General features: G+C 50.3%; 1 protein-coding gene across 2 annotated transcripts; it reads left to right on the plus strand.

Moving 5' to 3' along the window:
• Positions 1–1,120: 1,120 nt before the first annotated feature.
• LOC144952137 (uncharacterized) lies at positions 1,121–27,785 on the plus strand. 2 transcript variants are annotated; one of them, XM_078882541.1, is made up of 6 exons: positions 1,121–1,240; positions 14,285–15,218; positions 16,319–16,401; positions 16,810–16,989; positions 26,031–26,083; positions 27,057–27,785. In XM_078882541.1, exons 1-6 carry the CDS (start codon positions 1,154–1,156, stop codon positions 27,226–27,228), a joined length of 1,509 nt encoding a protein of 502 aa, XP_078738667.1. In that variant the 5' UTR covers positions 1,121–1,153; the 3' UTR covers positions 27,229–27,785. The 2 variants fall into 2 exon arrangements, with proteins under 2 accessions (XP_078738667.1, XP_078738668.1); XM_078882542.1 differs by having other exon boundaries at positions 26,031–26,095; positions 27,057–27,114.
• The last annotated feature ends 165 nt before the right edge of the window (positions 27,786–27,950 follow it).

Raw genomic sequence — 27,950 nt, forward strand, 5'->3', positions numbered from 1 at the left:
GGGGGCGGGGCAGTTGCTTGCAACGCGCGCTCCCATTGGCTGCCCTCACGGGGGGGAGAGGGTAGGGGGCGGGGCAGTTGCTTGCAACGCGCGCTCCCATTGGCTGCCCTCACGGGGGGGAGAGGGTAGGGGGCGGGGCAGTTCCGTACAACGCGCGCTCCCATTGGCTGCCCTCACGGGGGGGAGAGGGTAGGGGGCGGGGCAATTCCGTACAACGCGCGCTCCCATTGGCTGTCCTCACGGGGGGAGGGGGTAGGGGCGGGGCAGTTCCGTACAACGCGCGCTCCCATTGGCTGCTCTCACGGGGGAGAGAATATAGGGGGCGGGGCAGTTCCGTGCTACGCGCGCTCCCATTGGCTGTCCTCACGGGGGGAGGGGGTAGGGGCGGGGCAGTTCCATGCTACGCGCGCTCCCATTGGCTGCTCTCACGGGGGAGAGAATATAGGGGGCGGGGCAGTTCCGTGCTACGCGCGCTCCCATTGGCTGTCCTCACGGGGGGAGGGGGTAGGGGGCGGGGCAGTTCCGTGCAACGCGCGCTCCCATTGGTGGAGAATCGGAGCTTTGTTTTTACATCTTCCGGAAGAGGAAGATGGGTGCGTTTTGCTGTTGTGATCGTTGTCGCTTACGGGGTTGGAAGATGCACAATAAAACAAGGTTTTCTCTTCTGGAAGAGGAAGATAGATGCATTGGAACTCATTGGCTGAGTTATCTTCCGGAAGATGAAGAAGCTTAATAAAAAACAAGTTTTTTTCTTCTGGAAGAAGAAGATGATCAAAAAGCAATGCATTGCATTCTGTCCGATCTTCCAGAGACCGAAGAAAATCAATAAAAAAAGAAATATTCTGCTGGTAGAGGAAGATTAATGGAATGCATTGACCGTTTTTTCTTCCGGAAGAAGAAGATGCTGAATTAAAAAATAAAAATGTGGACACAATCATCTTCCGGAAGAGGAAGATTTAATCATCTGGAAGAGGAAGACAAATCCAATACGTTGCATTGACTTTCAGATCTTCCGGAAACGGAAGAAGCTGAAAAAAACAAGAATTTATCTTCCGGAAGACGACGTGGTTCCATTGCATTGGATTGACAGCTTCATCTTCCGGAAGCAGAAGTAGCCAATAAAAAACAAGATTTTGTCTTCTGGAAGAAGTGAATGACGTCACCGAGGCTGCGTCTCCATGGCGACCAAACGGGCGTCTCCAGGCTGAGGACAGTCACAGGCCTCAGACTGCCTCGCCAGGTCAGAGACATTTATACTAATTATACACACTAACATACACTTGTATACTTACTAATTATACACTGACATATACACATATATACTTACTAATTATGCACTAACATATATACTCATTATACACTAACACACATTCACCCAGCCACTCATTCACCCACCCACCCACTCACTCACTCACCCACTCACTCACCCACCCACCCACTCACCCACTCACCCACCCACTCACTCACCCACCCACCCACCCACTCACCCACTCACCCACTCACTCACCCACCCACCCACTCACCCACTCACTCACCCACCCACTCACCCACTCACTCACTCACCCACCCACCCACTCACCCACTCACCCACTCACTCACTCACCCACCCACCCACTCACCCACTCACTCACTCACTCACCCACTCACTCACCCACCCACCCACTCACCCACTCACCCACTCACTCACTCACCCACCCACCCACCCACTCACTCACCCACTCACTCACTCACTCACCCACTCACTCACCCACCCACCCACCCACTCACCCACTCACCCACCCACTCACTCACCCACCCACCCACCCACTCACTCACCCACTCACCCACTCACTCACCCACCCACCCACTCACCCACTCACTCACTCACCCACCCACCCACTCACCCACTCACTCACTCACTCACCAACCCACCCACTCACCCACTCACCCACTCACTCACTCACTCACTCACTCACTCACCCACCCACCCACCCACTCACCCACTCACTCACTCACTCACTCACCCACTCACTCACCCACCCACTCACCCACTCACTCACCCAGTCACTCACTCACTCACCCACCCACCCACCCACTCACCCACTCACCCACTCACTCACTCACCCACCCACCCACCCACTCACCCACTCACTCACTCACTCACCCACCCACCCACTCACCCACTCACTCACTCACCCACCCACTCACCCACTCACTCACCCACCCACTCACCCACTCACTCACCCAGTCACTCACTCAACACTCACCCATTTACCCAGTCACTCATTCACCCACCCACTCACTCACCCACCCACCCACTCACTCACCCACTCACTCACTCACTCACTCACCCACCCACCCACTCACTCACTCGCCCACCCACCCACCCACTCACTCACTCACTCACCCAATCACTCACCCACCCACCCACTCACCCACTCACTCACCCACTCACTCACCCACCCACCCACTCACTCACTCACCCACCCACCCACTCACTCAACACTCACTCATTCACCCAGTCACTGATCCATCCAGTTACTCACCCACCCACCCACTCACCCACTCACTCACTCACTCACCCACCCACCCACCCACTCACTCACTCACTCACCCACTTACTCAACACTCACTCATTCACCCAGTCACTCATTCACCCAGTCACTCACCCACCCACCCACCCACTCACTCACTCACCCACTCACTCACTCACCCACTCACCCACTCACTTACTCACCCACTCACTTACTCACCCACTCACTCATTCACCCAGTCACTCACTCACCCACCCACTCATCCACTCACTCATTCACCCACTCACTCACCCACTCACTCAACACTCACTCATTCACCCAGTCACTCATTCACCCAGTCACTCACCCACCCACCCACCCACCCACTCACTCACTCACCCACTCACTCACCCACTCACTCACTCACTCACTCACCCACTCACTTACTCACCCACTCACTTACTCACCCACTCACTCATTCACCCAGTCACTCACCCACCCACTCATCCACTCACTTCTTCACCCACTCACTCACCCACTCACCACACTCACCCACAAACCCACTCACTCACCCACTCACTCATTCACCCACTTACTCACCCACTCACTCATTCACCCAGTCACTCACTCACCCACCCACTCATCCACTCACTCCTTCACCCACTCACTCACCCACTCACCACACTCACCCACAAACCCACTCATTCACCCACTCACTCATTCACCCACTCACTCACCCACTCACCACTCACCCACAAACCCACTCATTCACTCACTAACTTACTCACCCACTCACTCATTCACCCAGTCACTCACTCACCCACCCACTCATCCACTCACTCATTCACCCACTCACTCACCCACTCACCACACTCACCCACAAACCCACTCACTCACCCACTCACTCATTCACCCACTTACTCACCCACTCACTCATTCACCCAGTCACTCACTCACCCACCCACTCATCCACTCACTCCTTCACCCACTCACTCACCCACTCACCACACTCACCCACAAACCCACTCATTCACCCACTCACTCACCCACTCACCCACTCACCACACTCACCCACAAACCCACTCATTCACCCACTCACTCATTCACCCACTCACTCACCCACTCACCACTCACCCACAAACCCACTCATTCACCCACTAACTTACTCACCCACTCACTCATTCACCCAGTCACTCACTCACCCACCCACTCATCCACTCACTCATTCACCCACTCACTCACCCACTCACCACACTCACCCACAAACCCACTCACTCACCCACTCACTAATTCACCCAGTCACTCATTCACCCAGTCAATCACTCACTCACCAACTCACTCATTCACTCACCCACTCACTCACCCACTCACTCATTCACCCAGTCACTCATTCACCCACTCATTCATCCACCCACCCACTCACTCATTCACCCACTCACTCACTCACCCACTCACCACACTCACCTACAAACCCACTCACTCACCCACTCACTCATTCACCCAGTCACTCATTAACCCAGTCAATCACTCACTCACCCACTCACTCATTCACTCACCCACTCACTCACCCACTCACTCATTCACCCAGTCACTCATTCACCCACTCATTCATCCACCCACCCACTCACTCATTCACCCACTCACTCACTCACCCACTCACCCACTCACTCATTCACCCACTCACTCATTCACCCAGTCACTCACTAACTCACCCACCCACCCACTCACTCATTCACCCACTCACTCATTCACTCACTCACCCACTCACTCACCCACTCACTCAACACTCACTCATTCACCCAGTCACTGATCCATCCAGTTACTCACCCACCCACCCACTCACCCACTCACTCACTCACTCACTCACCCACCCACCCACCCACTCACTCACTCACCCACTTACTCAACACTCACTCATTCACCCAGTCACTCATTCACCCAGTCACTCACCCACCCACCCACCCACTCACTCACTCACCCACTCACTCACTCACTCACCCACTCACCCACTCACTTACTCACCCACTCACTTACTCACCCACTCACTCATTCACCCAGTCACTCACTCACCCACCCACTCATCCACTCACTCATTCACCCACTCACTCACCCACTCACTCAACACTCACTCATTCACCCAGTCACTCATTCACCCAGTCACTCACCCACCCACCCACCCACCCACTCACTCACTCACCCACTCACTCACCCACTCACTCACTCACTCACTCACCCACTCACTTACTCACCCACTCACTTACTCACCCACTCACTCATTCACCCAGTCACTCACCCACCCACTCATCCACTCACTTCTTCACCCACTCACTCACCCACTCACCACACTCACCCACAAACCCACTCACTCACCCACTCACTCATTCACCCACTTACTCACCCACTCACTCATTCACCCAGTCACTCACTCACCCACCCACTCATCCACTCACTCCTTCACCCACTCACTCACCCACTCACCACACTCACCCACAAACCCACTCATTCACCCACTCACTCATTCACCCACTCACTCACCCACTCACCACTCACCCACAAACCCACTCATTCACCCACTAACTTACTCACCCACTCACTCATTCACCCAGTCACTCACTCACCCACCCACTCATCCACTCACTCATTCACCCACTCACTCACCCACTCACCACACTCACCCACAAACCCACTCACTCACCCACTCACTCATTCACCCACTTACTCACCCACTCACTCATTCACCCAGTCACTCACTCACCCACCCACTCATCCACTCACTCCTTCACCCACTCACTCACCCACTCACCACACTCACCCACAAACCCACTCATTCACCCACTCACTCATTCACCCACTCACTCACCCACTCACCCACTCACCACACTCACCCACAAACCCACTCATTCACCCACTCACTCATTCACCCACTCACTCACCCACTCACCACTCACCCACAAACCCACTCATTCACCCACTAACTTACTCACCCACTCACTCATTCACCCAGTCACTCACTCACCCACCCACTCATCCACTCACTCATTCACCCACTCACTCACCCACTCACCACACTCACCCACAAACCCACTCACTCACCCACTCACTAATTCACCCAGTCACTCATTCACCCAGTCAATCACTCACTCACCAACTCACTCATTCACTCACCCACTCACTCACCCACTCACTCATTCACCCAGTCATTCATTCACCCACTCATTCATCCACCCACCCACTCACTCATTCACCCACTCACTCACTCACCCACTCACCACACTCACCTACAAACCCACTCACTCACCCACTCACTCATTCACCCAGTCACTCATTAACCCAGTCAATCACTCACTCACCCACTCACTCATTCACTCACCCACTCACTCACCCACTCACTCATTCACCCAGTCACTCATTCACCCACTCATTCATCCACCCACCCACTCACTCATTCACCCACTCACTCACTCACCCACTCACCCACTCACTCATTCACCCTCTCACTCATTCACCCAGTCACTCACTAACTCACCCACCCACCCACTCACTCATTCACCCACTCACTCATTCACCCACTCACTCACTCACTCACCCACTCACCACACTCACCCACAAACCCACTCACTCACCCACTCACTCATTCACCCAGTCACTCATTCACCCAGTCACTCACTCACCCACTCACCCACTCACTCATTCACCCACTCACTCGTTCACCCACTCACTCATTCACCCAGTCACTCACTAACTCACCCACCCACCCACCAGGGCCGTATTATCCGATAGGCCACAGTAGACACTGTGACCACGTCTTTTTGTTGTTATTGTTGTTGTTGTTTATTTTACGCACAAAAAAATATCACCAAGATTTCTTCTTATCATCCGGCCCTGCCAACTGTCGAAGGTACCAAATGAAAGTACCAACACGCGTGACAGCAGCGGTAGTAACCTGGGGGCAGCCAGCAACCAGTTGTAGAGCGTTAACACCAGAGGTGGGACAAAGTCATTGTTATGCAAGTCCAAGTCGAGTCGCAAGTCATCAAATTCATGACTCGAGTCTGACTCGAGTCCAAGTCACATGACTCGAGTCCACATCTCAGAGGTGGGACAAAGTCATTGTTATGCAAGTCCAAGTCGAGTCGCAAGTCATCAAATTCATGACTCGAGTCTGACTCGAGTCCAAGTCACATGACTCGAGTCCACATCTCATAGGTGGGACAAAGTCATTGTTATGCAAGTCCAAGTCGAGTCGCAAGTCATCAAATTCATGACTCGAGTCTGACTCGAGTCCAAGTCACATGACTCGAGTCCACATCTCAGAGGTGGGACAAAGTCATTGTTATGCAAGTCCAAGTCGAGTCGCAAGTCATCAAATTCATGACTCGAGTCTGACTCGAGTCCAAGTCACATGACTCGAGTCCACATCTCAGAGGTGGGACAAAGTCATTGTTATGCAAGTCCAAGTCGAGTCGCAAGTCATCAAATTCATGACTCGAGTCTGACTCGAGTCAAAGTCACATGACTCGAGTCCACATCTCATAGGTGGGACAAAGTCATTGTTATGCAAGTCCAAGTCGAGTCGCAAGTCATCAAATTCATGACTCGAGTCTGACTCGAGTCCAAGTCACATGACTCGAGTCCACATCTCATAGGTGGGACAAAGTCATTGTTATGCAAGTCCAAGTCGAGTCGCAAGTCATCAAATTCATGACTCGAGTCTGACTCGAGTCCAAGTCACATGACTCGAGTCCACATCTCATAGGTGGGACAAAGTCATTGTTATACAAGTCCAAGTCGAGTCGCAAGTCATCAAATTCATGACTCGAGTCTGACTCGAGTCCAAGTCACATGACTCGAGTCCACATCTCATAGGTGGGACAAAGTCATTGGTATGCAAGTCCAAGTCGAGTCGCAAGTCATCAAATTCATGACTCGAGTCTGACTCGAGTCCAAGTCACATGACTCGAGTCCACATCTCATAGGTGGGACAAAGTCATTGTTATGCAAGTCCAAGTCGAGTCGCAAGTCATCAAATTCATGACTCGAGTCTGACTCGAGTCCAAGTCACATGACTCGAGTCCACACCTCTGGTTAACACTAACAGGCCTAACGAACCACAAGTGCCTAGGCCCTACACGGACCTTCATCCGGCCCTACCAGCAGTCGAACATACCAATGAAAGTAACTGCGTGAGAAAGGAGCGGAGTGACAGCGGTAGGAGTGGTGGTGACATGGGCCACCCGGTAACCAACTGTTGAAAGTTATCGCTGAAGTCCTAACTAAACACAAGTGTCTAGGTCCTACAAGAACCTTCATCCGGCCCTGCCAATTGCAGACATTACCAACGAAAGTGGCCGTGTGAGAAACTAGGGGAGTGACAGCCGGAGTAGAAGGGGTGACATGGGACAGCGGTAACAACTGTACAGAGTTATCACTGAAGGCCTCACGAAGTGGCTAGAGCCTACAAGAACCTTCATCCGGCCCTGCCGATTGCAGACATTACCAACGAAAGTGGCCGCGTGAGAAACTAGGGGAGTGACAGCCGGGGTCGTAGCGGTGACATGGGGCGGCAGTAGAAACTTCAGAGAGTTCTACTGGAACCAGCAGTGCCTCCAACCTACGCGAAGCTTCATCCGGGCCTGCAAGTAGGCGAGTGTGGTGGTTAACGCGAGACTCGGGTGCCTTGGCAAAAGGCATCCGCTTGCCGTTGGAACGTCTTAACGCCTCCCTGGTCTACTGTTGCCAGACGGGATGTGTAACCTGCAGAAAGGGTGAAACCTTTGCTGGCAGTAGTGAAAGATCGGAGGGGTTCAGGTGATGTTCGAGCACCAAACGGAGAACTTTTTGCAGAGGAATCAAGTGTCTGCATTGTGGTAAAACGTGCAAACTCAAACATGCTTTGCTAATAACAATAGCATAGGGTGCTTGATAATAAAGGTTTTTGGGTTAGATTATTTATAAATGTGTTGTAACCCTCCACCACCCGACACGGCCAAACAGTAAAAAAAAGCGTCACATTTGCAAAGGACGAAACATTTCACTTCTTTAGCCCAATCGGCGTGTTGAAGAGCGAATCAACATGATTTAAAATTTGAGGACGACGTTTCGCTGGTAATTGCATCCAGCTTCACCGGGCGATTTGCCAGCAGGGTGAGGCTCTCCTCTTGCTTGTGTAGAGGAGTAAAATGGCGGCGCTCTGAGGAGCGGCTGAGCAGCTGAAGGCCGATCCACCGCGTGGCGCTCACACACTCTCCAGCACGCCGCCGGCTGACGTCGCTCTGGTGAGCGGCTGAAGGCCGATCCACCGAATGGCGCTCACACACTCCCCAGCACGCCGCCAAGCTGATGGACGTCGCTCCGGGGAGCGGCTAAGAGGCTGAAGGCCGATCCACTGTGTGGCGCTCACACACTCTCCAGCACGCCGCCAGCTGACGGTGCTCTGGTGAGCGGCTGAAGGCCGATCCACTGTGTGGCGCTCGCCCACTCCCCAGCACGCCGCCAGGCTGATGGCGCTCTGGTGAGCGGCTGAAGGCCGATCCACCACGTGGCGCTCACACACTCTCCAGCACGCTGCCGGCTGACGGACGTCGCTCCGGGGAGCGGCTGAGAGGCTGAAGGCCGATTCACTGTGTGGCGCTCACACACTCCCCAGCACACCGCCGGCTGACGTCGCTCTGGTGAGCGGCTGAAGGCCGATCCACCGCGTGGCGCTCACACACTCTCCAGCACACCGCCAGGCTGACGGACGTCGCTCTGGTGAGCGGCTGAAGGCCGATCCACCGCATGGCGCTCGCCCACTCTCCAGCACGCCGCCGGCTGATGGCGCTCTAGTGAGCGGCTGAAGGCCGATCCACCGCGTGGCCGGTGGAGATGGCGGGGACAACGGCGACGGGGAGCTCCTCTTGATTCTTCACACACCGACCACGCACCTCGCTCCGGCCCCCGCTTATATTCGCCCCCCGCGACTAAACTCCGCCTCTGGCCACGCCCACTCATGGAACATTCCGGGGCGTTCCAGAGACTTCCCCGGTGGCTCTGCCCCATTTACCGTTGGCCGAGATGTAATCCTTCCCCGAGACAAGCCGTAGCTGCATATCACACCACAACCCACGTGATACAGGAGATGGCGCTCGCATTACAATACAGGTAGTCCTCTATCTTCTTGGTTCTTTCGGTAAAGTCACGTAGAAGGGAAATAATAAAATAATAAAACTAAAACATGAGAATTATTTTATTATGTTTTATTTTTATTATGTTATTATTTCCCTTCTACGTGACTTTACCGAAAGAACCATCTTCTTGGTTCTTTCGGTAAAGTCACGTAGAAGGGAAATAATAAAATAATAAAACTAAAACATGAGAATTATTTTATTATGTTTTATTTTTATTATGTTATTATTTCCCTTCTACGTGACTTTACCGAAAGAACCAAGAAGATGAATCCCTGCAGTCACGAAAGAAGCTTTCAATCGAAGGTAGTCCTCTACTTGCGATGGAGATGCGTTACGACGACCCCATCGTAAGTCGGAAATATCGTAAGTCGAAGATGGCCTATAGCCTACCCAGGAGTCTTAAAGACTGGTGATAATTTAGCAAAACAGCAATTCACAGTAGCGTGCTGTATGAACTATATACTGTGTGTATTTATTAATTACAATACTGTATTGCGCAGTAAAATGTAAAGTAAAAAACCAAGGTAAATTCTTAGCCTACTTATATGAACTGCAATTTAATAGAAAGTTTTTTTTCAGGAAACAATCCTATCTGCTATGAAATAAAATAAACTTTTAACATCATGCATTGAACGTATCGTAACGTGGTAACCTTAAAATGAAATCGCTAAAGCTACGTACCATAGTGTAGTGTATAGTGTAGTGTATAGTGTAGTGTGTAGTGTATAGTGTAGTGTATAGTGTAGTGTGTACATGCATTGAACGTATTGTAACGTATCACATTGTACTGTACTCACCAAGATTCTGTCCGTCGTCTGCACACTTGAACGACGTTACGTTGTTGATGGCAATTTTGTCGTATCGCTATCGCCATCGTAAGATCGAAATATCGTAAGTCGGGGACCATCGTAACTCGGGGACTACCTGTACTTACGAACACCGATTGCAAACTCGTTGTACGGCGTGTACACGAGGCACGGGGAATGGCTTTCAAAGTTTTATAATCTCCTGCAGATGTAGATGCCACTGGTTCTTCACGTTCTGTAGATGCAGATGCCACTGGTTCTTCATGTTCTGCAGATGTAGATGCCACTGGTTCTTCACGTTCTGTAGATGTAGATGCCACTGGTTCTTCATGTTCTGCAGATGTAGATGCCACTGGTTCTTCACGTTCTGCAGATGTAGATGCCACTGGTTCTTCACGTTCTGTAGATGTAGATGCCACTGGTTCTTCATGTTCTGCAGATGTAGATGCCACTGGTTCTTGACATTCTGTAGATGTAGATGCCACTGGTTCTTCACGTTCTGCAGATGTAGATGCCACTGGTTCTTCACGTTCTGTAGATGTAGATGCCACTGGTTCTTCACGTTCTGCAGATGTAGATGCCACTGGTTCTTCACGTTCTGTAGATGCAGATGCCACTGGTTCTTCACGTTCTGCAGATGTAGATGCCACTGGTTCTTCACGTTCTACAGATGTAGATGCCACTGGTTCTTCACGTTCTGCAGATGTAGATGCCACTGGTTCTTGACATTCTGTAGATGTAGATGCCACTGGTTCTTCACGTTCTGCAGATGTAGATGCCACTGGTTCTTCACGTTCTGTAGATGTAGATGCCACTGGTTCTTCACGTTCTGCAGATGTAGATGCCACTGGTTCTTCACGTTCTGTAGATGCAGATGCCACTGGTTCTTCACGTTCTGCAGATGTAGATGCCACTGGTTCTTCACGTTCTACAGATGTAGATGCCACTGGTTCTTCACGTTCTGCAGATGTAGATGCCACTGGTTCTTGACATTCTGTAGATGTAGATGCCACTGGTTCTTCACGTTCTGCAGATGTAGATGCCACTGGTTCTTCACGTTCTGTAGATGTAGATGCCACTGGTTCTTCACGTTCTGCAGATGTAGATGCCACTGGTTCTTCACGTTCTGTAGATGTAGATGCCACTGGTTCTTCATGTTCTGCAGATGTAGATGCCACTGGTTCTTGACATTCTGTAGATGTAGATGCCACTGGTTCTTCACGTTCTGCAGATGTAGATGCCACTGGTTCTTCACGTTCTGTAGATGTAGATGCCACTGGTTCTTCACGTTCTGCAGATGTAGATGCCACTGGTTCTTCACGTTCTGTAGATGCAGATGCCACTGGTTCTTCACGTTCTGCAGATGTAGATGCCACTGGTTCTTCACGTTCTACAGATGTAGATGCCACTGGTTCTTCACGTTCTGCAGATGTAGATGCCACTGGTTCTTGACATTCTGTAGATGTAGATGCCACTGGTTCTTCACGTTCTGCAGATGTAGATGCCACTGGTTCTTCACGTTCTGTAGATGTAGATGCCACTGGTTCTTCACGTTCTGCAGATGTAGATGCCACTGGTTCTTCACGTTCTGTAGATGCAGATGCCACTGGTTCTTCACGTTCTGCAGATGTAGATGCCACTGGTTCTTCACGTTCTACAGATGTAGATGCCACTGGTTCTTCACGTTCTGCAGATGTAGATGCCACTGGTTCTTGACATTCTGTAGATGTAGATGCCACTGGTTCTTCACGTTCTGCAGATGTAGATGCCACTGGTTCTTCACGTTCTGTAGATGTAGATGCCACTGGTTCTTCATGTTCTGCAGATGTAGATGCCACTGGTTCTTCATGTTCTGCAGATGTAGATGCCACTGGTTCTTCATGTTCTGTAGATGTAGATGCCACTGGTTCTTCATGTTCTGCAGATGTAGATGCCAGTGGTTTTTCATGTTCTGCAGATGTAGATGCCACTGGTTCTTCATGTTCTGCAGATGTAGATGCCACTGGTTCTTCATGTTCTGCAGATATAGATGCCACTGGTTCTTTATGTTCTGCAGATGTAGATGCCACTGGTTCTTCATGTTCTGCAGATGTAGATGCCAGTGGTTTTTCATGTTCTGCAGATGTAGATGCCACTGGTTCTTCACGTTCTGTAGATGTAGATGCCACTGGTTCTTCATGTTCTGCAGATGTAGATGCCAGTGGTTTTTCATGTTCTGCAGATGTAGATGCCACTGGTTCTTCATGTTCTGCAGATGTAGATGCCACTGGTTCTTCATGTTCTGCAGATATAGATGCCACTGGTTCTTTATGTTCTGCAGATGTAGATGCCACTGGTTCTTCACGTTCTGCAGATGTAGATGCCACTGATTCTTCACGTTATGTAGATGTAGATGCCACTGGTTCTTTACGTTCTGCAGATGTAGATGCCACTGGTTCTTTATGTTCTGCAGATGTAGATGCCACTGGTTCTTCACGTTCTGCAGATGTAGATGCCACTGATTCTTCACGTTCTGTAGATGTAGATGCCACTGATTCTTCACGTTCTGCAGATGTAGATGCCACTGGTTCTTCACGTTCTGCAGATGTAGATGCCACTGGTTCTTCGCGTTCTACAGATGTAGATGCCACTGGTTCTTCACGTTCTGCAGATGTAGATGCCACTGGTTCTTCACGTTCTGCAGATGTAGATGCCACTGGTTCTTCGCCTTCTGTAGATGTAGATGCCACTGGTTCTTCACCTTCTGTAGATGTAGATGTCACTGGTTCTTCACGTTCTGTAGATGTAGATACCACTGGTTCTTCACGTTCTACAGATGTAGATGCCACTGGTTCTTCATGTTCTGCAGATGTAGATGCCACTGGTTCTTCACGTTCTGCAGATGTAGATGCCATTGGTTCTTGACGTTCTGTAGATGTAGATGCCACTGGTTCTTCACGTTCTGCAAATGTAGATGCCACTGGTTCTTCACGTTCTGCAGATGCCACTGGTTCTTCACGTTCTGCAGATGTAGATGCCACTGGTTCTTCACGTTCTACAGATATAGATGTCGCTGGTTCTTCACCTTCACCCACTCACCCACCCACTCACTCATTCACTCATTCACCCAGTCACTCACTCACTCACCCACTCACTCATTCACCCAGTTACTCACTCACCCACTCACTCACCCACTCAATCACCCACTCACTCACCCACTCACTCACACACTCACTCACCGACTCACCCAGTCACCCACTCACTCACCCACTCACTCACCCACTCACTCACCCACTCACTCATTCACCCAGTCACTCATTCACCCAGTCACTCACCCACTCACTCACCCACTCACTCACTCACCCACTCATCCAGTCACTCATTCACCCACTCACCCACTCACCCACTCACTCACTCATTCACCCAGTCACTCATTCACCCAGTCACTCACTCACCCACCCACTCACTCACCCACTCACTCATTCACCCAGTCACTCACTCACCCCCTCACTCACCCACTCACTCATTCACCCAGTCACTCACTCACTCACCCACCCACTCACCCATTCACTCATTCACTCATCCACTCACTCACTCACCCACTCACTCACCCACTCACTCACCCACTCACTCATTCACCCACTCACTTACTCACCCACTCACTCATTCACTCAGTCACTCACCCACCCACTCATCCACTCACTCATTCACCGTTCTGTAGATGCAGATGTCGCTGGTTCTACACCTTCTGTAGATGTAGATAACTCGGGGACTATCTGTACTAATAATCTCCAGGCATCGCCTCTGAGACTGATGGCACGCGGGCGCGTCTCGTCCACAGAGGAGGGACGAGCGGGCGATGGAGTCAACCGAGGGAGACGTCGTCGGCGTGGAGAGGGAGGAGGAGGAGGAGAGAGGAGAGGGAATTGTGGAGAGGCTGTCGGGTGGAGGGGAGAGGGTGGAGGAGGAGGAGGTGGTGGAGGAGGAGGTGGAGGAGGAGATGGTGGAGGTGGTAGGCGAGAGGGTAGAGGGACGTGAGGAGGTGACGCATGAGGAGAGAGTGGACAGGGAGAACGATAAGGTGGAGTTGGTGGAGTTGGTGGAGTTGGTGGAGGTGGTGGAGGGGAGAGATAGCGGGGAGAGAGTCGAGATGGAAGAGGAGGGTTTGGGAGAGGGAGTGAAGGAGGCACGGGAGGGAGTGAAGGAGGCACGGGAGGCAGTGAAGGAGACAGGGGAGGGAGTGAAGGATGAGCAGGGGGAGGGAATGAAGGAAACAGGGGAAGGAGTGAAGGATGAGCTGGAGGAGGGAGTGAAGGAAACAGAGGAGGGATTGAAGGAGACACGGGAAGGAGTGAAGGAAACAGGGGAGGCAGTGAAGGAAACAGGGGAGGCAGTGAAGGATGAGCAGGGGGAGGGAGTGAATGAGGCAGAGGAGGGATTGAAGGAGACACGGGAGGCAGTGAAGGAAACAGAGGAGGGAGTGAAGGAGACAGGGGAGGCAGTGAAGGATGAGCAGGGGGAGGGAGTGAAGGAGGCAGAGGAGGGAGTGAACGAGGCAGAGGAAGCAGTGAAGGAGACACGGGAAGGAGTGAAGGAAACAGGGGAGGCAGTGAAGGATGAGCAGGGGGAGGGAGTGAAGGAAACAGAGGAGGGAGTGAAGGAAGCAGGGGAGGCAGTGACGGACGAGCAGGAGGAGGGTTTGGTGTGCGGGGTGGTTGGGGCGTCCCTCTCGCGAGCCGCCCGCACCGTGACCACGGAGACTCGTCTGCAGCGCAGTGAGACCCTCGCACTCGCAGAGACAGCTGCCGCTGGGGGTGCCCCTAGACCAGATCACACAGCAGCAGCAGCGACCATCGCTACCCCTACTGGCTACAGACTGACGCACAGAGACAGCTGCCGCTGAGGGTGCCCTTAGACCAGACCACACAGCAGCAGCAGCGACCATCGCTCCCCCTACTGGCTACAGACTGACACACAGAGACAGCTGCCGCTGAGGGTGCCCTTAGACCAGACCACACAGCAGCAGCAGCGACCATCGCTACCCCTACTGGCTACAGACTGACACACAGAGACAGCTGTTACTGGGGGTGCCCCTAGGCTAGATCACAAAGCAACAGCAGCAGCGACCATCGCTACCCCTACTGGCTACAGACTGACACACAGAGACAGCTGTTACTGGGGGTGCCCCTAGGCTAGATCACACAGCAGCAGCAGAGCGACCATCGCTACCCCTACTGGCAGCTGACTGACACACAGAGACAGCTGACCCTGGGGGTGCCCTTAGACCAGATCACACAGCAGCGACCATCGCTACCTCGACTGGCTACAGACTGACACACAGAGACAGCTGATCCTGGGGGTGCCCTTAGACCAGATCACACAGCAGCAGCAGCGACCATCGCTACCCCTACTGGCTACAGACTGACACACAGAGACAGCTGCCACTGGGGGTGCCCTTAGACCAGATCACACAGCAGCAGCAGCGACCATCGCTACCCCTACTGGCTACAGACTGACACACAGAGACAGCTGTTACTGGGGGTGCCCCTAGGCTAGATCACACAGCAGCAGCAGAGCGAACATCGCTCCCCCTACTGGCAGCTGACTGACACACAGAGACAGCTGACCCTGGGGGTGTCCTTAGACCAGATCACAAAGCAGCGATCATCGCTACCTCGACTGGCTACAGACTGACGCACAGAGACAGCTGTTACTGGGGATGCCCCTAGGCTAGATCACACAGCAGCAGAGCGAACATCACTCCCCCTACTGGCTACAGACTGACGCACAGAGACAGCTGCCACTGGGGGTGCCCCTACTGCTACTGAAACCCCGATGTGTCGTCGTCTGCCCCTCCCCCCCCTGCCGCTGCCAGGCCACGCGGCGGACATCGCGTGGGTCTCCTGCGCCCAGTTCACCGCCGAGGTCGGCCGCAGGCAGATCGAGGAGTTTCTTGGGGTGAGCGGCGCCCGCATGCACGGGGGCAGCTCCCACCACTGCAGCGGCAGCTGCCCCTGTACACCTTGCCAGGTGCTGCACCTTGCCAGGTGCTGCACCTTGCCAGGTGCTGCACCTTGCCAGGTGCTGCACCTTGCCAGGTGCTGCACCTTGCCAGGTGCTGCACCTTGTCAGGTGCTGCACCTTGCCAGGTGCTGCACCTTGTCAGGTGCTGCACCTTGCCAGGTGCTGCACCTTGCCAGGTGCTGCACCTTGCCAGGTGCTGCACCTTGCCAGGTGCAGCACCTTGTCAGGTGCAGCACCTTGTCAGGTGCTGCACCTTGCCAGGTGCTGCACCTTGCCAGGTGCTGCACCTTGCCAGGTGCTGCACCTTGTCAGGTGCTGTCTACCCCCCCCCCCCCGCCCCAGACGTGGCGACGCTCCCCGCTGTGGCTCCACTGCACGGAGTTTGTGGGCGAGGAGCGCTGCGCGTGGGGGCGCCGCTGCCGCTATCGCGTCACCTGGAGCCTCCCCACGGCGCACGCGCCCATCCCCAGCGCCAGCGCACAGACACACTTCACCATCCTCGTCGCCAGCGGAAGGCCGCCGGTGGGTGGGGGGGCAGTGGGGGGAGGGGGGTGGTGGGGGGGCGGTGGGGGACGGGCGGGAGGGAGGAAGGATGGGATTGATGGACTAAAGGAAGGAACGCAGGAACGGAAGGAACGGACGGACGGACGGAAGGAGGGGGGAAAGGAAGGAGGGAGGGAGGGAGTGAAGGAGAGAGGGGTGGAGGGAGAGAGGGAGGAAGGAGGTAGGGAAGGAGAGAGGGGGAGGGAGGGAGGAAGGACGGATTGATGGACTAAAGGAAGGAAGGCAGCAAAGGAAGGAACGAACGGAGGGACAGAGAGACTGATGGATAGATGGACTAACGGACGGAGGAAGGGGGGAAACGAAGGAGGGAGGTACGGAAGGAGAGAGGGGGGGAGGGAGAGAGGGAGGAAGGACAGATGGAAGGAGGGAAGGAGGGAGGGAGGGAAGGAGAGAGTGAGCGAGAGAGTGAGCGAGAGGTGGGGGTTTACATGAAGCAAAGTAAAAAAAAATACGAAATGATGAACGAAACAAAGTGCCGAATACACCGAGCATCTTCTTGTTTCCACTGATCGTTAAAATAAAAAATAAAGAAAGAGAGAGGGAAGGAGGGAGGGAAGGAGGGAGGGAGGGAGGGAGGGAGGGAGGGAGGGAGGGAGGGAGGGACGGGCGGTTTGGCATTCATCGTTGAATGTGTGAATGACGTCGTAGCAATCCTCACACAGACAAAGATCCCCCGTGTAGCCTCTAACAGACTGTTGGGGCAAGTGCTGTTAGCGAGCAGCACCTATAAAGGCCATCGTGATTTGCCCATCGTGGGTGAGAGGTTTCTCCATCTTGTGAGTGAGAGGTTTCTCCATCTTGTGAGTGAGAGGTTTCTCCATCTTGTGAGTGAGAGATTTCTCCATCTTGTGGGTGAGAGGTTTCTCCATCTTGTGAGTGAGAGATTTCTCCATCTTGTGGGTGAGAGATTTCTCCATCTTGTGAGTGAGAGATTTCTCCATCTTGTGGGTGAGAGATTTCTCCATCTTGTGAGTGAGAGATTTCTCCATCTTGTGAGTGAGAGATTTCTCCATCTTGTGAGTGAGATTTCTCCATCTTGTGAGTGAGAGGTTTCTCCATCTTGTGAGTGAGAAATTTCTCCATCTTGTGAGTGAGAGATTTCTCCATCTTGTGAGTGAGAGGTTTCTCCATCTTGTGGGTGAGAGATTTCTCCATCTTGTGAGTGAGAGATTTCTCCATCTTGTGCGTGAGAGGTTTCTCCATCTTGTGAGTGAGAGGTTTATCCATCTTGTGAGTGAGAGATTTCTCCATCTTGTGAGTGAGAGATTTCTCCATCTTGTGAGTGAGATTTCTCCATCTTGTGAGTGAGAGGTTTCTCCATCTTGTGAGTGAGATGTTTCTCCATCTTGTGAGTGAGATTTCTCCATCTTGTGAGTGAGAGATTTCTCCATCTTGTGAGTGAGAGATTTCTCCATCTTGTGAGTGAGAGATTTCTCCATCTTGTGAGTGAGAGATTTCTCCATCTTGTGAGTGAGAGGTTTCTCCATCTTGTGAGTGAGAGATTTCTCCATCTTGTGAGTGAGAGATTTCTCCATCTTGTGAGTGAGAGATTTCTCCATCTTGTGAGTGAGATTTCTCCATCTTGTGAGTGAGAGGTTTCTCCATCTTGTGAGTGAGATTTCTCCATCTTGTGAGTGAGAGGTTTCTCCATCTTGTGAGTGAGAGATTTCTCCATCTTGTGAGTGAGAGATTTCTCCATCTTGTGAGTGAGAGATTTCTCCATCTTGTGAGTGAGAGATTTCTCCATCTTGTGAGTGAGAGATTTCTCCATCTTGTGAGTGTGAGATTTCTCCATCTTGTGAGTGAGAGATTTCTCCATGTTGTGAGTCAGAGATTTCTCCATCTTGTGAATGAGAGATTTCTCCATCTTGTGAGTGAGAGGTTTCTCCATCTTGTGAGTGAGAGGTTTCTCCATCTTGTGGGTGAGAGGTTTCTCCATCTTGTGGGTGAAAGGTTTCTCCATCTTGTGAGTGAGAGGTTTCTCCATCTTGTGAGTGAGAGATTTCTCCATCTTGTGAGTGAGAAATTTCTCCATCTTGTGAGTGAGAGATTTCTCCATCTTGTGAGTGAGAGGTTTCTCCATCTTGTGGGTGAGAGATTTCTCCATCTTGTGAGTGAGAGGTTTCTCCATCTTGTGAGTGAGAGATTTCTCCATCTTGTGAGTGAGAGATTTCTCCATCTTGTGCGTGAGAGGTTTCTCCATCTTGTGAGTGAGAGATTTCTCCATCTTGTGAGTGAGAGATTTCTCCATCTTGTGAGTGAGAGATTTCTCCATCTTGTGAGTGAGAGGTTTCTCCATCTTGTGAGTGAGATTTCTCCATCTTGTGAGTGAGAGATTTCTCCATCTTGTGAGTGAGATTTCTCCATCTTGTGAGTGAGAGGTTTCTCCATCTTGTGAGTGACAGATTTCTCCATCTTGTGAGTGAGAGATTTCTCCATCTTGTGAGTGAGAGATTTCTCCATCTTGTGAGTGAGAGATTTCTCCATCTTGTGAGTGAGAGGTTTCTCCATCTTGTGAGTGAGATTTCTCCATCTTGTGAGTGAGAGATTTCTCCATCTTGTGAGTGAGATTTCTCCATCTTGTGAGTGAGATTTCTCCATCTTGTGAGTGAGATTTCTCCATCTTGTGAGTGAGATTTCTCCATCTTGTGAGTGAGAGATTTCTCCATCTTGTGGGTGAGAGATTTCTCCATCTTGTGAGTGAGATTTCTCCATCTTGTGAGTGAGATTTCTCCATCTTGTGAGTGAGATTTCTCCATCTTGTGAGTGAGAGATTTCTCCATCTTGTGAGTGAGATTTCTCCATCTTGTGAGTGAGATTTCTCCATCTTGTGAGTGAGATTTCTCCATCTTGTGAGTGAGAGATTTCTCCATCTTGTGGGTGAGAGATTTCTCCATCTTGTGAGTGAGAGGTTTCTCCATCTTGTGAGTGAGAGATTTCTCCATCTTGTGAGTGAGAGGTTTCTCCATCTTGTGAGTGAGATTTCTCCATCTTGTGAGTGAGAGGTTTCTCCATCTTGTGGGTGAGAGATTTCTCCATCTTGTGAGTGAGAGGTTTCTCCATCTTGTGAGTGAGAGATTTCTCCATCTTGTGGGTGAGAGATTTCTCCATCTTGTGAGTGAGAGATTTCTCCATCTTGTGAGTGAGAGGTTTCTCCATCTTGTGAGTGAGAGGTTTCTCCATCTTGTGAGTGAGATTTCTCCATCTTGTGAGTGAGAGGTTTCTCCATCTTGTGGGTGAGAGATTTCTCCATCTTGTGAGTGAGATTTCTCCATCTTGTGAGTGAGAGATTTCTCCATCTTGTGAGTGAGAGGTTTCTCCATCTTGTGAGTGAGAGATTTCTCCATCTTGTGAGTGAGAGGTTTCTCCATCTTGTGAGTGAGAGATTTCTCCATCTTGTGAGTGAGAGATTTCTCCATCTTGTGAGTGAGAGGTTTCTCCATCTTGTGAGTGAGAGATTTCTCCATCTTGTGAGTGAGAGGTTTCTCCATTTTGTGAGTGGGAGGTTTCTCCATTTTGTGAGCGAGAGATTTCTCCATCTTGTGAGTGAGATTTCTCCATCTTGTGAGTGAGATTTCTCCATCTTGTGAGTGAGATTTCTCCATCTTGTGAGTGAGATTTCTCCATCTTGTGAGTGAGATTTCTCCATCTTGTGAGTGAGAGATTTCTCCATCTTGTGAGTGAGATTTCTCCATCTTGTGAGTGAGATTTCTCCATCTTGTGGGTGAGAGGTTTATCCATCTTGTGAGTGAGAGATTTCTCCATCTTGTGAGTGAGAGATTTCTCCATCTTGTGAGTGAGAGATTTCTCCATCTTGTGAGTGAGAGATTTCTCCATCTTGTGAGTGAGAGATTTCTCCATCTTGTGGGTGAGAGGTTTCTCCATCTTGTGAGTGAGAGATTTCTCCATCTTGTGAGTGAGATTTCTCCATCTTGTGAGTGAGAGATTTCTCCATCTTGTGAGTGAGAGGTTTCTTCATCTTGTGAGTGAGAGATTTCTCCATCTTGTGGGTGAGAGATTTCTCCATCTTGTGAGTGAGAGATTTCTCCATCTTGTGAGTGAGAGATTTCTCCATCTTGTGAGTGAGAGGTTTCTCCATCTTGTGGGTGAGAGATTTCTCCATCTTGTGAGTGAGAGATTTCTCCATCTTGTGAGTGAGAGATTTCTCCATCTTGTGAGTGAGAGATTTCTCCATCTTGTGAGTGAGAGGTTTCTCCATCTTGTTGGTGAGAGATTTCTCCATCTTGTGAGTGAGAGATTTCTCCATCTTGTGAGTGAGAGATTTCTTCATCTTGTGAGTGAGAGATTTCTTCATCTTGTGAGTGAGAGATTTCTCCATCTTGTGAGTGAGAGATTTCTCCATCTTGTGAGTGAGAGGTTTCTCCATCTTGTGAGTGAGAGGTTTCTTCATCTTGTGAGTGAGAGATTTCTCCATCTTGTGGGTGAGAGGTTTTTCCATCTTGTGAGTGAGAGATTTCTCCATCTTGTGAGTGAGATTTCTCCATCTTGTGGGTGAGAGGTTTCTTCATCTTGTGAGTGAGAGATTTCTCCATCTTGTGGGTGAGAGGTTTCTCCATCTTGTGAGTGAGAGATTTCTCCATCTTGTGAGTGAGAGGTTTCTCCATCTTCTGAGTGAGAGGTTTCTCCATCTTGTGAGTGAGAGGTTTCTCCATCTTGTGAGTGAGAGATTTCTCCATCTTGTGGGTGAGAGATTTCTCCATCTTGTGAGTGAGAGATTTCTCCATCTTGTGAGTGAGAGATTTCTCCATCTTGTGAGTGAGAGGTTTCTCCATCTTCTGAGTGAGAGGTTTCTCCATCTTGTGAGTGAGAGGTTTCTCCATCTTGTGAGTGAGAGGTTTCTTCATCTTGTGAGTGAGAGATTTCTCCATCTTGTGAGTGAGAGATTTCTCCATCTTGTGAGTGAGAGGTTTCTCCATCTTGTGAGTGAGAGATTTCTCCATCTTGTGAGTGAGAGATTTCTCCATCTTGTGAGTGAGAGGTTTCTCCATCTTGTGAGTGAGAGGTTTCTCCATCTTGTGGGTGAGAGGTTTCTCCATCTTGTGAGTGAGAGGTTTCTCCATCTTGTGGGTGAGAGATTTCTCCATCTTGTGAGTGAGAGATGTCTCCATCTTGTGAGTGAGAGATTTCTCCATCTTGTGGGTGAGAGATTTCTCCATCTTGTGAGTGAGAGATTTCTCCATCTTGTGAGTGAGAGGTTTCTCCATCTTGTGAGTGAGAGATTTCTCCATCTTGTGAGTGAGAGATTTCTCCATCTTGTGAGTGAGAGATTTCTCCATCTTGTGAGTGAGAGGTTTCTCCATCTTGTGAGTGAGAGATTTCTCCATCTTGTGAGTGAGAGGTTTCTCCATCTTGTGAGTGAGAGATTTCTCCATCTTGTGAGTGAGAGGTTTCTCCATCTTGTGAGTGAGAGGTTTCTTCATCTTGTGAGTGAGAGGTTTCTCCATCTTGTGAGTGAGAGATTTCTCCATCTTGTGGGTGAGAGATTTCTCCATCTTGTGAGTGAGAGATTTCTCCATCTTGTGAGTGAGAGGTTTCTCCATCTTGTGAGTGAGAGATTTCTCCATCTTGTGAGTGAGAGATTTCTCCATCTTGTGAGTGAGAGGTTTCTCCATCTTGTGAGTGAGAGGTTTCTCCATCTTGTGAGTGAGAGATTTCTTCATCTTGTGAGTGAGAGATTTCTCCATCTTGTGAGTGAGAGGTTTCTCCATCTTGTGAGTGAGAGATTTCTCCATCTTGTGAGTGAGAGATTTCTCCATCTTGTGAGTGAGAGATTTCTCCATCTTGTGAGTGAGAGGTTTCTCCATCTTGTGAGTGAGAGATTTCTCCATCTTGTGAGTGAGAGATTTCTCCATCTTGTGGGTGAGAGGTTTCTCCATCTTGTGGGTGAGAGATTTCTCCATCTTGTGAGTGAGAGGTTTTCTCCATCTTGTGGGTGAGAGATTTCTCCATCTTGTGAGTGAGAGATGTCTCCATCTTGTGAGTGAGAGATTTCTCCATCTTGTGGGTGAGAGATTTCTCCATCTTGTGAGTGAGAGATTTCTCCATCTTGTGAGTGAGAGGTTTCTCCATCTTGTGAGTGAGAGATTTCTCCATCTTGTGAGTGAGAGATTTCTCCATCTTGTGAGTGAGAGGTTTCTCCATCTTGTGAGTGAGAGATTTCTCCATCTTGTGAGTGAGAGGTTTCTCCATCTTGTGAGTGAGAGATTTCTCCATCTTGTGAGTGAGAGGTTTCTCCATCTTGTGAGTGAGAGGTTTCTCCATCTTGTGAGTGAGAGGTTTCTTCATCTTGTGAGTGAGAGGTTTCTCCATCTTGTGAGTGAGAGATTTCTCCATCTTGTGGGTGAGAGATTTCTCCATCTTGTGAGTGAGAGATTTCTCCATCTTGTGAGTGAGAGGTTTCTCCATCTTGTGAGTGAGAGATTTCTCCATCTTGTGAGTGAGAGATTTCTCCATCTTGTGAGTGAGAGGTTTCTCCATCTTGTGAGTGAGAGGTTTCTCCATCTTGTGAGTGAGAGATTTCTTCATCTTGTGAGTGAGAGATTTCTCCATCTTGTGAGTGAGAGGTTTCTCCATCTTGTGAGTGAGAGATTTCTCCATCTTGTGAGTGAGAGATTTCTCCATCTTGTGAGTGAGAGATTTCTCCATCTTGTGAGTGAGAGGTTTCTCCATCTTGTGAGTGAGAGATTTCTCCATCTTGTGAGTGAGAGATTTCTCCATCTTGTGGGTGAGAGGTTTCTCCATCTTGTGGGTGAGAGATTTCTCCATCTTGTGAGTGAGAGGTTTTCTCCATCTTGTGAGTGAGAGATTTCTGCATCTTGTGAGTGAGAGATTTCTCCATCTTGTGAGTGAGAGGTTTCTCCATCTTGTGAGTGAGAGATTTCTCCATCTTGTGGGTGAGAGATTTCTCCATCTTGTGAGTGAGAGATTTCTCCATCTTGTGAGTGAGAGGTTTCTCCATCTTGTGAGTGAGAGATTTCTCCATCTTGTGGGTGAGAGATTTCTCCATCTTGTGAGTGAGAGATTTCTCCATCTTGTGAGTGAGAGATTTCTCCATCTTGTGGGTGAGAGGTTTCTCCATCTTGTGAGTGAGAGATTTCTCCATCTTGTGAGTGAGAGGTTTCTCCATCTTGTGAGTGAGAGATTTCTCCATCTTGTGAGTGAGAGGTTTCTCCATCTTGTGAGTGAGAGATTTCTCCATCTTGTGAGTGAGAGATTTCTCCATCTTGTGAGTGAGAGATTTCTCCATCTTGTGAGTGAGAGGTTTCTCCATCTTGTGAGTGAGAGATTTCTCCATCTTGTGAGTGAGAGATTTCTCCATCTTGTGGGTGAGAGGTTTCTCCATCTTGTGGGTGAGAGATTTCTCCATCTTGTGAGTGAGAGGTTTTCTCCATCTTGTGAGTGAGAGATTTCTGCATATTGTGAGTGAGAGATTTCTCCATCTTGTGAGTGAGAGGTTTCTCCATCTTGTGAGTGAGAGATTTCTCCATCTTGTGGGTGAGAGATTTCTCCATCTTGTGAGTGAGAGATTTCTCCATCTTGTGAGTGAGAGGTTTCTCCATCTTGTGAGTGAGAGATTTCTCCATCTTGTGGGTGAGAGATTTCTCCATCTTGTGAGTGAGAGATTTCTCCATCTTGTGAGTGAGAGATTTCTCCATCTTGTGGGTGAGAGGTTTCTCCATCTTGTGAGTGAGAGATTTCTCCATCTTGTGAGTGAGAGGTTTCTCCATCTTGTGAGTGAGAGATTTCTCCATCTTGTGGGTGAGAGGTTTCTCCATCTTGTGAGTGAGAGATTTCTCCATCTTGTGAGTGAGAGGTTTCTCCATCTTGTGAGTGAGAGATTTCTCCATCTTGTGAGTGAGAGATTTCTCCATCTTGTGAGTGAGAGGTTTCTCCATCTTGTGAGTGAGAGATTTCTCCATCTTGTGAGTGAGAGGTTTCTCCATCTTGTGAGTGAGAGGTTTCTCCATCTTGTGAGTGAGAGGTTTCTCCATCTTGTGAGTGAGAGATTTCTCCATCTTGTGAGTGAGAGGTTTCTCCATCTTGTGAGTGAGAGGTTTCTCCATCTTGTGAGTGAGAGATTTCTCCATCTTGTGAGTGAGAGGTTTCTCCATCTTGTGAGTGAGAGGTTTCTCCATCTTGTGAGTGAGAGGTTTCTCCATCTTGTGAGTGAGAGATTTTTCCATCTTGTGAGTGAGAGATTTCTCCATCTTGTGAGTGAGAGGTTTCTCCATCTTGTGGGTGAGAGATTTCTCCATCTTGTGGGTGAGAGTTTTCTCCATCTTGTGGGTGAGAGGTTTCTCCATCTTGTGGGTGAGAGATTTCTCCATCTTGTGAGTGAGAGATTTCTCCATCTTGTGGGTGAGAGGTTTCTCCATCTTGTGGGTGAGAGATTTCTCCATCTTGTGAGTGAGAGATTTCTCCATCTTGTGGGTGAGAGGTTTCTCCATCTTGTGGGTGAGAGTTTTCTCCATCTTGTGGGTGAGAGGTTTCTCCATCTTGTGGGTGAGAGATTTCTCCATCTTGTGGGTGAGAGTTTTCTCCATCTTGTGGGTGAGAGGTTTCTCCATCTTGTGGGTGAGAGATTTCTCCATCTTGTGAGTGAGAGATTTCTCCATCTTGTGGGTGAGAGGTTTCTCCATCTTGTGAGTGAGAGGTTTCTCCATCTTGTGAGTGAGAGGTTTCTCCATCTTGTGAGTGAGAGATTTCTCCATCTTGTGAGTGAGAGATTTCTCCATCTTGTGAGTGAGAGGTTTCTCCATCTTGTGAGTGAGAGATTTCTCCATCTTGTGAGTGAGAGATTTCTCCATCTTGTGAGTGAGAGATTTCTCCATCTTGTGGGTGAGAGATTTCTCCATCTTGTGAGTGAGAGATTTCTCCATCTTGTGAGTGAGAGGTTTCTCCATCTTGTGAGTGAGAGGTTTCTCCATCTTGTGAGTGAGAGGTTTCTCCATCTTGTGCTGTTTGTGGCTTCCCGCCAGGACTCCCCCGTGGAGGTGTCCTTCACCTTCGAGGGCAGCGGCCTCGTCCACAGGTGAGAGGCCCGGTGGGTGGGGGGGGGGTGGGGGGGGTAGGGGTGCGGGGGTGGGGGGAGCGTCAGATGCGTCGTCACAATGGCCACCGGCCCAACAGGGCCAATACGGTGACGCGGCCTATAGGGTCAGGGTTATAGGGTCAGGGCTATAGGGTCAGGGTCATAGGCTCAATCCTATAGGATCACTACATTACACACTATACACTACTCTACTATACACTACACTACTATACACTACACTATACACTACAGTGACTACACTATACAGTACACTACACACACCATACACACAGACACACACACACCAACCACACACGCACACCACACACACCACACACACACCACTCCACACTATACACTCATACCACACACACACACACCACACACCACACACACACACCACACACACTCCACCATACGCACACCACACACACACCACACACACACCACACACACACCATACACACCTGCTGGGTCTGTCCCGTGACCTCCTCCTGGTGTACCTAGCCTGGCACAGCAGTCGACCCGTGGCACCTGCCACTTAGTGGCGAACGGCGGATGTTGATGTGTTGTTGTTTTGATGTTGTTGTTGTGTTGTTGTTGTGGTGTTGATGTTGTGTTGTGTTGATGTTGTTGTGTTGTTGTCGTTGTGGTGTTGATGTTGTGTTGCTGTTGTGTTGTTGTTGTGCTGATGTTGTGTTGTTGTTGTGGTGTTGATGTTGTGTTGTTGTGGTGTTGATGTTGTGTTGTTGTTGTGTTGATGTTGTTATTGTTGTTGTTGTCGTCTTGATGTTGTTGTGTTGTTGATGTTGTTGTTGTTGTGTTTTTGTTGTTGTGTTGTCGTCTTGATGTTGTTGTGTTGATGTTGTTGTGATGTTGTTGTTATTGTTGTGTTGTTGTTGTGATGTTGTTGTTGTTGTTGTGTTGTTGTTGTGTTGTTGTTGTGTGCACGTCTCGTTTGTCCCCGCGGCAGGCCGGGGAGCTGCGTGTTCCGTGAGCGGTGGCTCAGCGACGTCCTGGAGAGTAAGAGGCTCCTCCTGGAGACGCGGTGCCTGGCAGCGACACCACCAACAACAACAACAACAGCGACACCACCAACAACAACAACAGCAGCAGCAACAACAGCAGCGGCCATTCACTGCTGAACGCCACCACCACCGCCACCACATCTACTAACCACCTACACCACCACCACCACCACTCAACACCACCACCACCACCACCACTCAACACCACCACCACCTACACCACCACCTCCACTCACCACCACCTCCACCACTACCACCACCACCTACACCACCACCTCCACTTACCACCACCACCTACACCACCACCTCCACTCACCACCACCTCCATTCAACCACTACCACCACCAACACCACCACCACCTCCACTTACCACCTCCACTCACCACCTACACCACCACCTACACCACCACCACCACCTACACCACCACCTCCACTACCACCTCCACCACCTACACTCAACACCACCACTACAACTACCACCACCACTTCCACTACTACCGCCACCACCACTCACCACCTACACCACCACTACCACCACCACCACCTCCACTTATCACCTCCACCACCACCACTACCACCATCACCACCTCCCCCACATCCTCCACCTCCACCCACCACCTCTCCCATTGACACCCTGAGGATCTGTAAACTGATATTTAAAAAAAGAAATGGGGCCTTCGATACGATGGTTGGAGTCTGCGTCTCTCTCTCATCATCATCACAGTGGCTATGAGATGTTGACTACCTCGCCTGGTACACAGGAGGTCGTGGGTTCCATCCCTAACCCTGACGATGTCTGAGTGAGTGGGTGAGATGTTGACTACCTCGCCTGGTCCACA

Source organism: Lampetra fluviatilis, chromosome 66 (assembly GCF_964198595.1).
Source record: "Lampetra fluviatilis chromosome 66, kcLamFluv1.1, whole genome shotgun sequence".
In the NCBI taxonomy this organism is placed as follows: Eukaryota; Metazoa; Chordata; class Hyperoartia; order Petromyzontiformes; family Petromyzontidae; genus Lampetra; species Lampetra fluviatilis.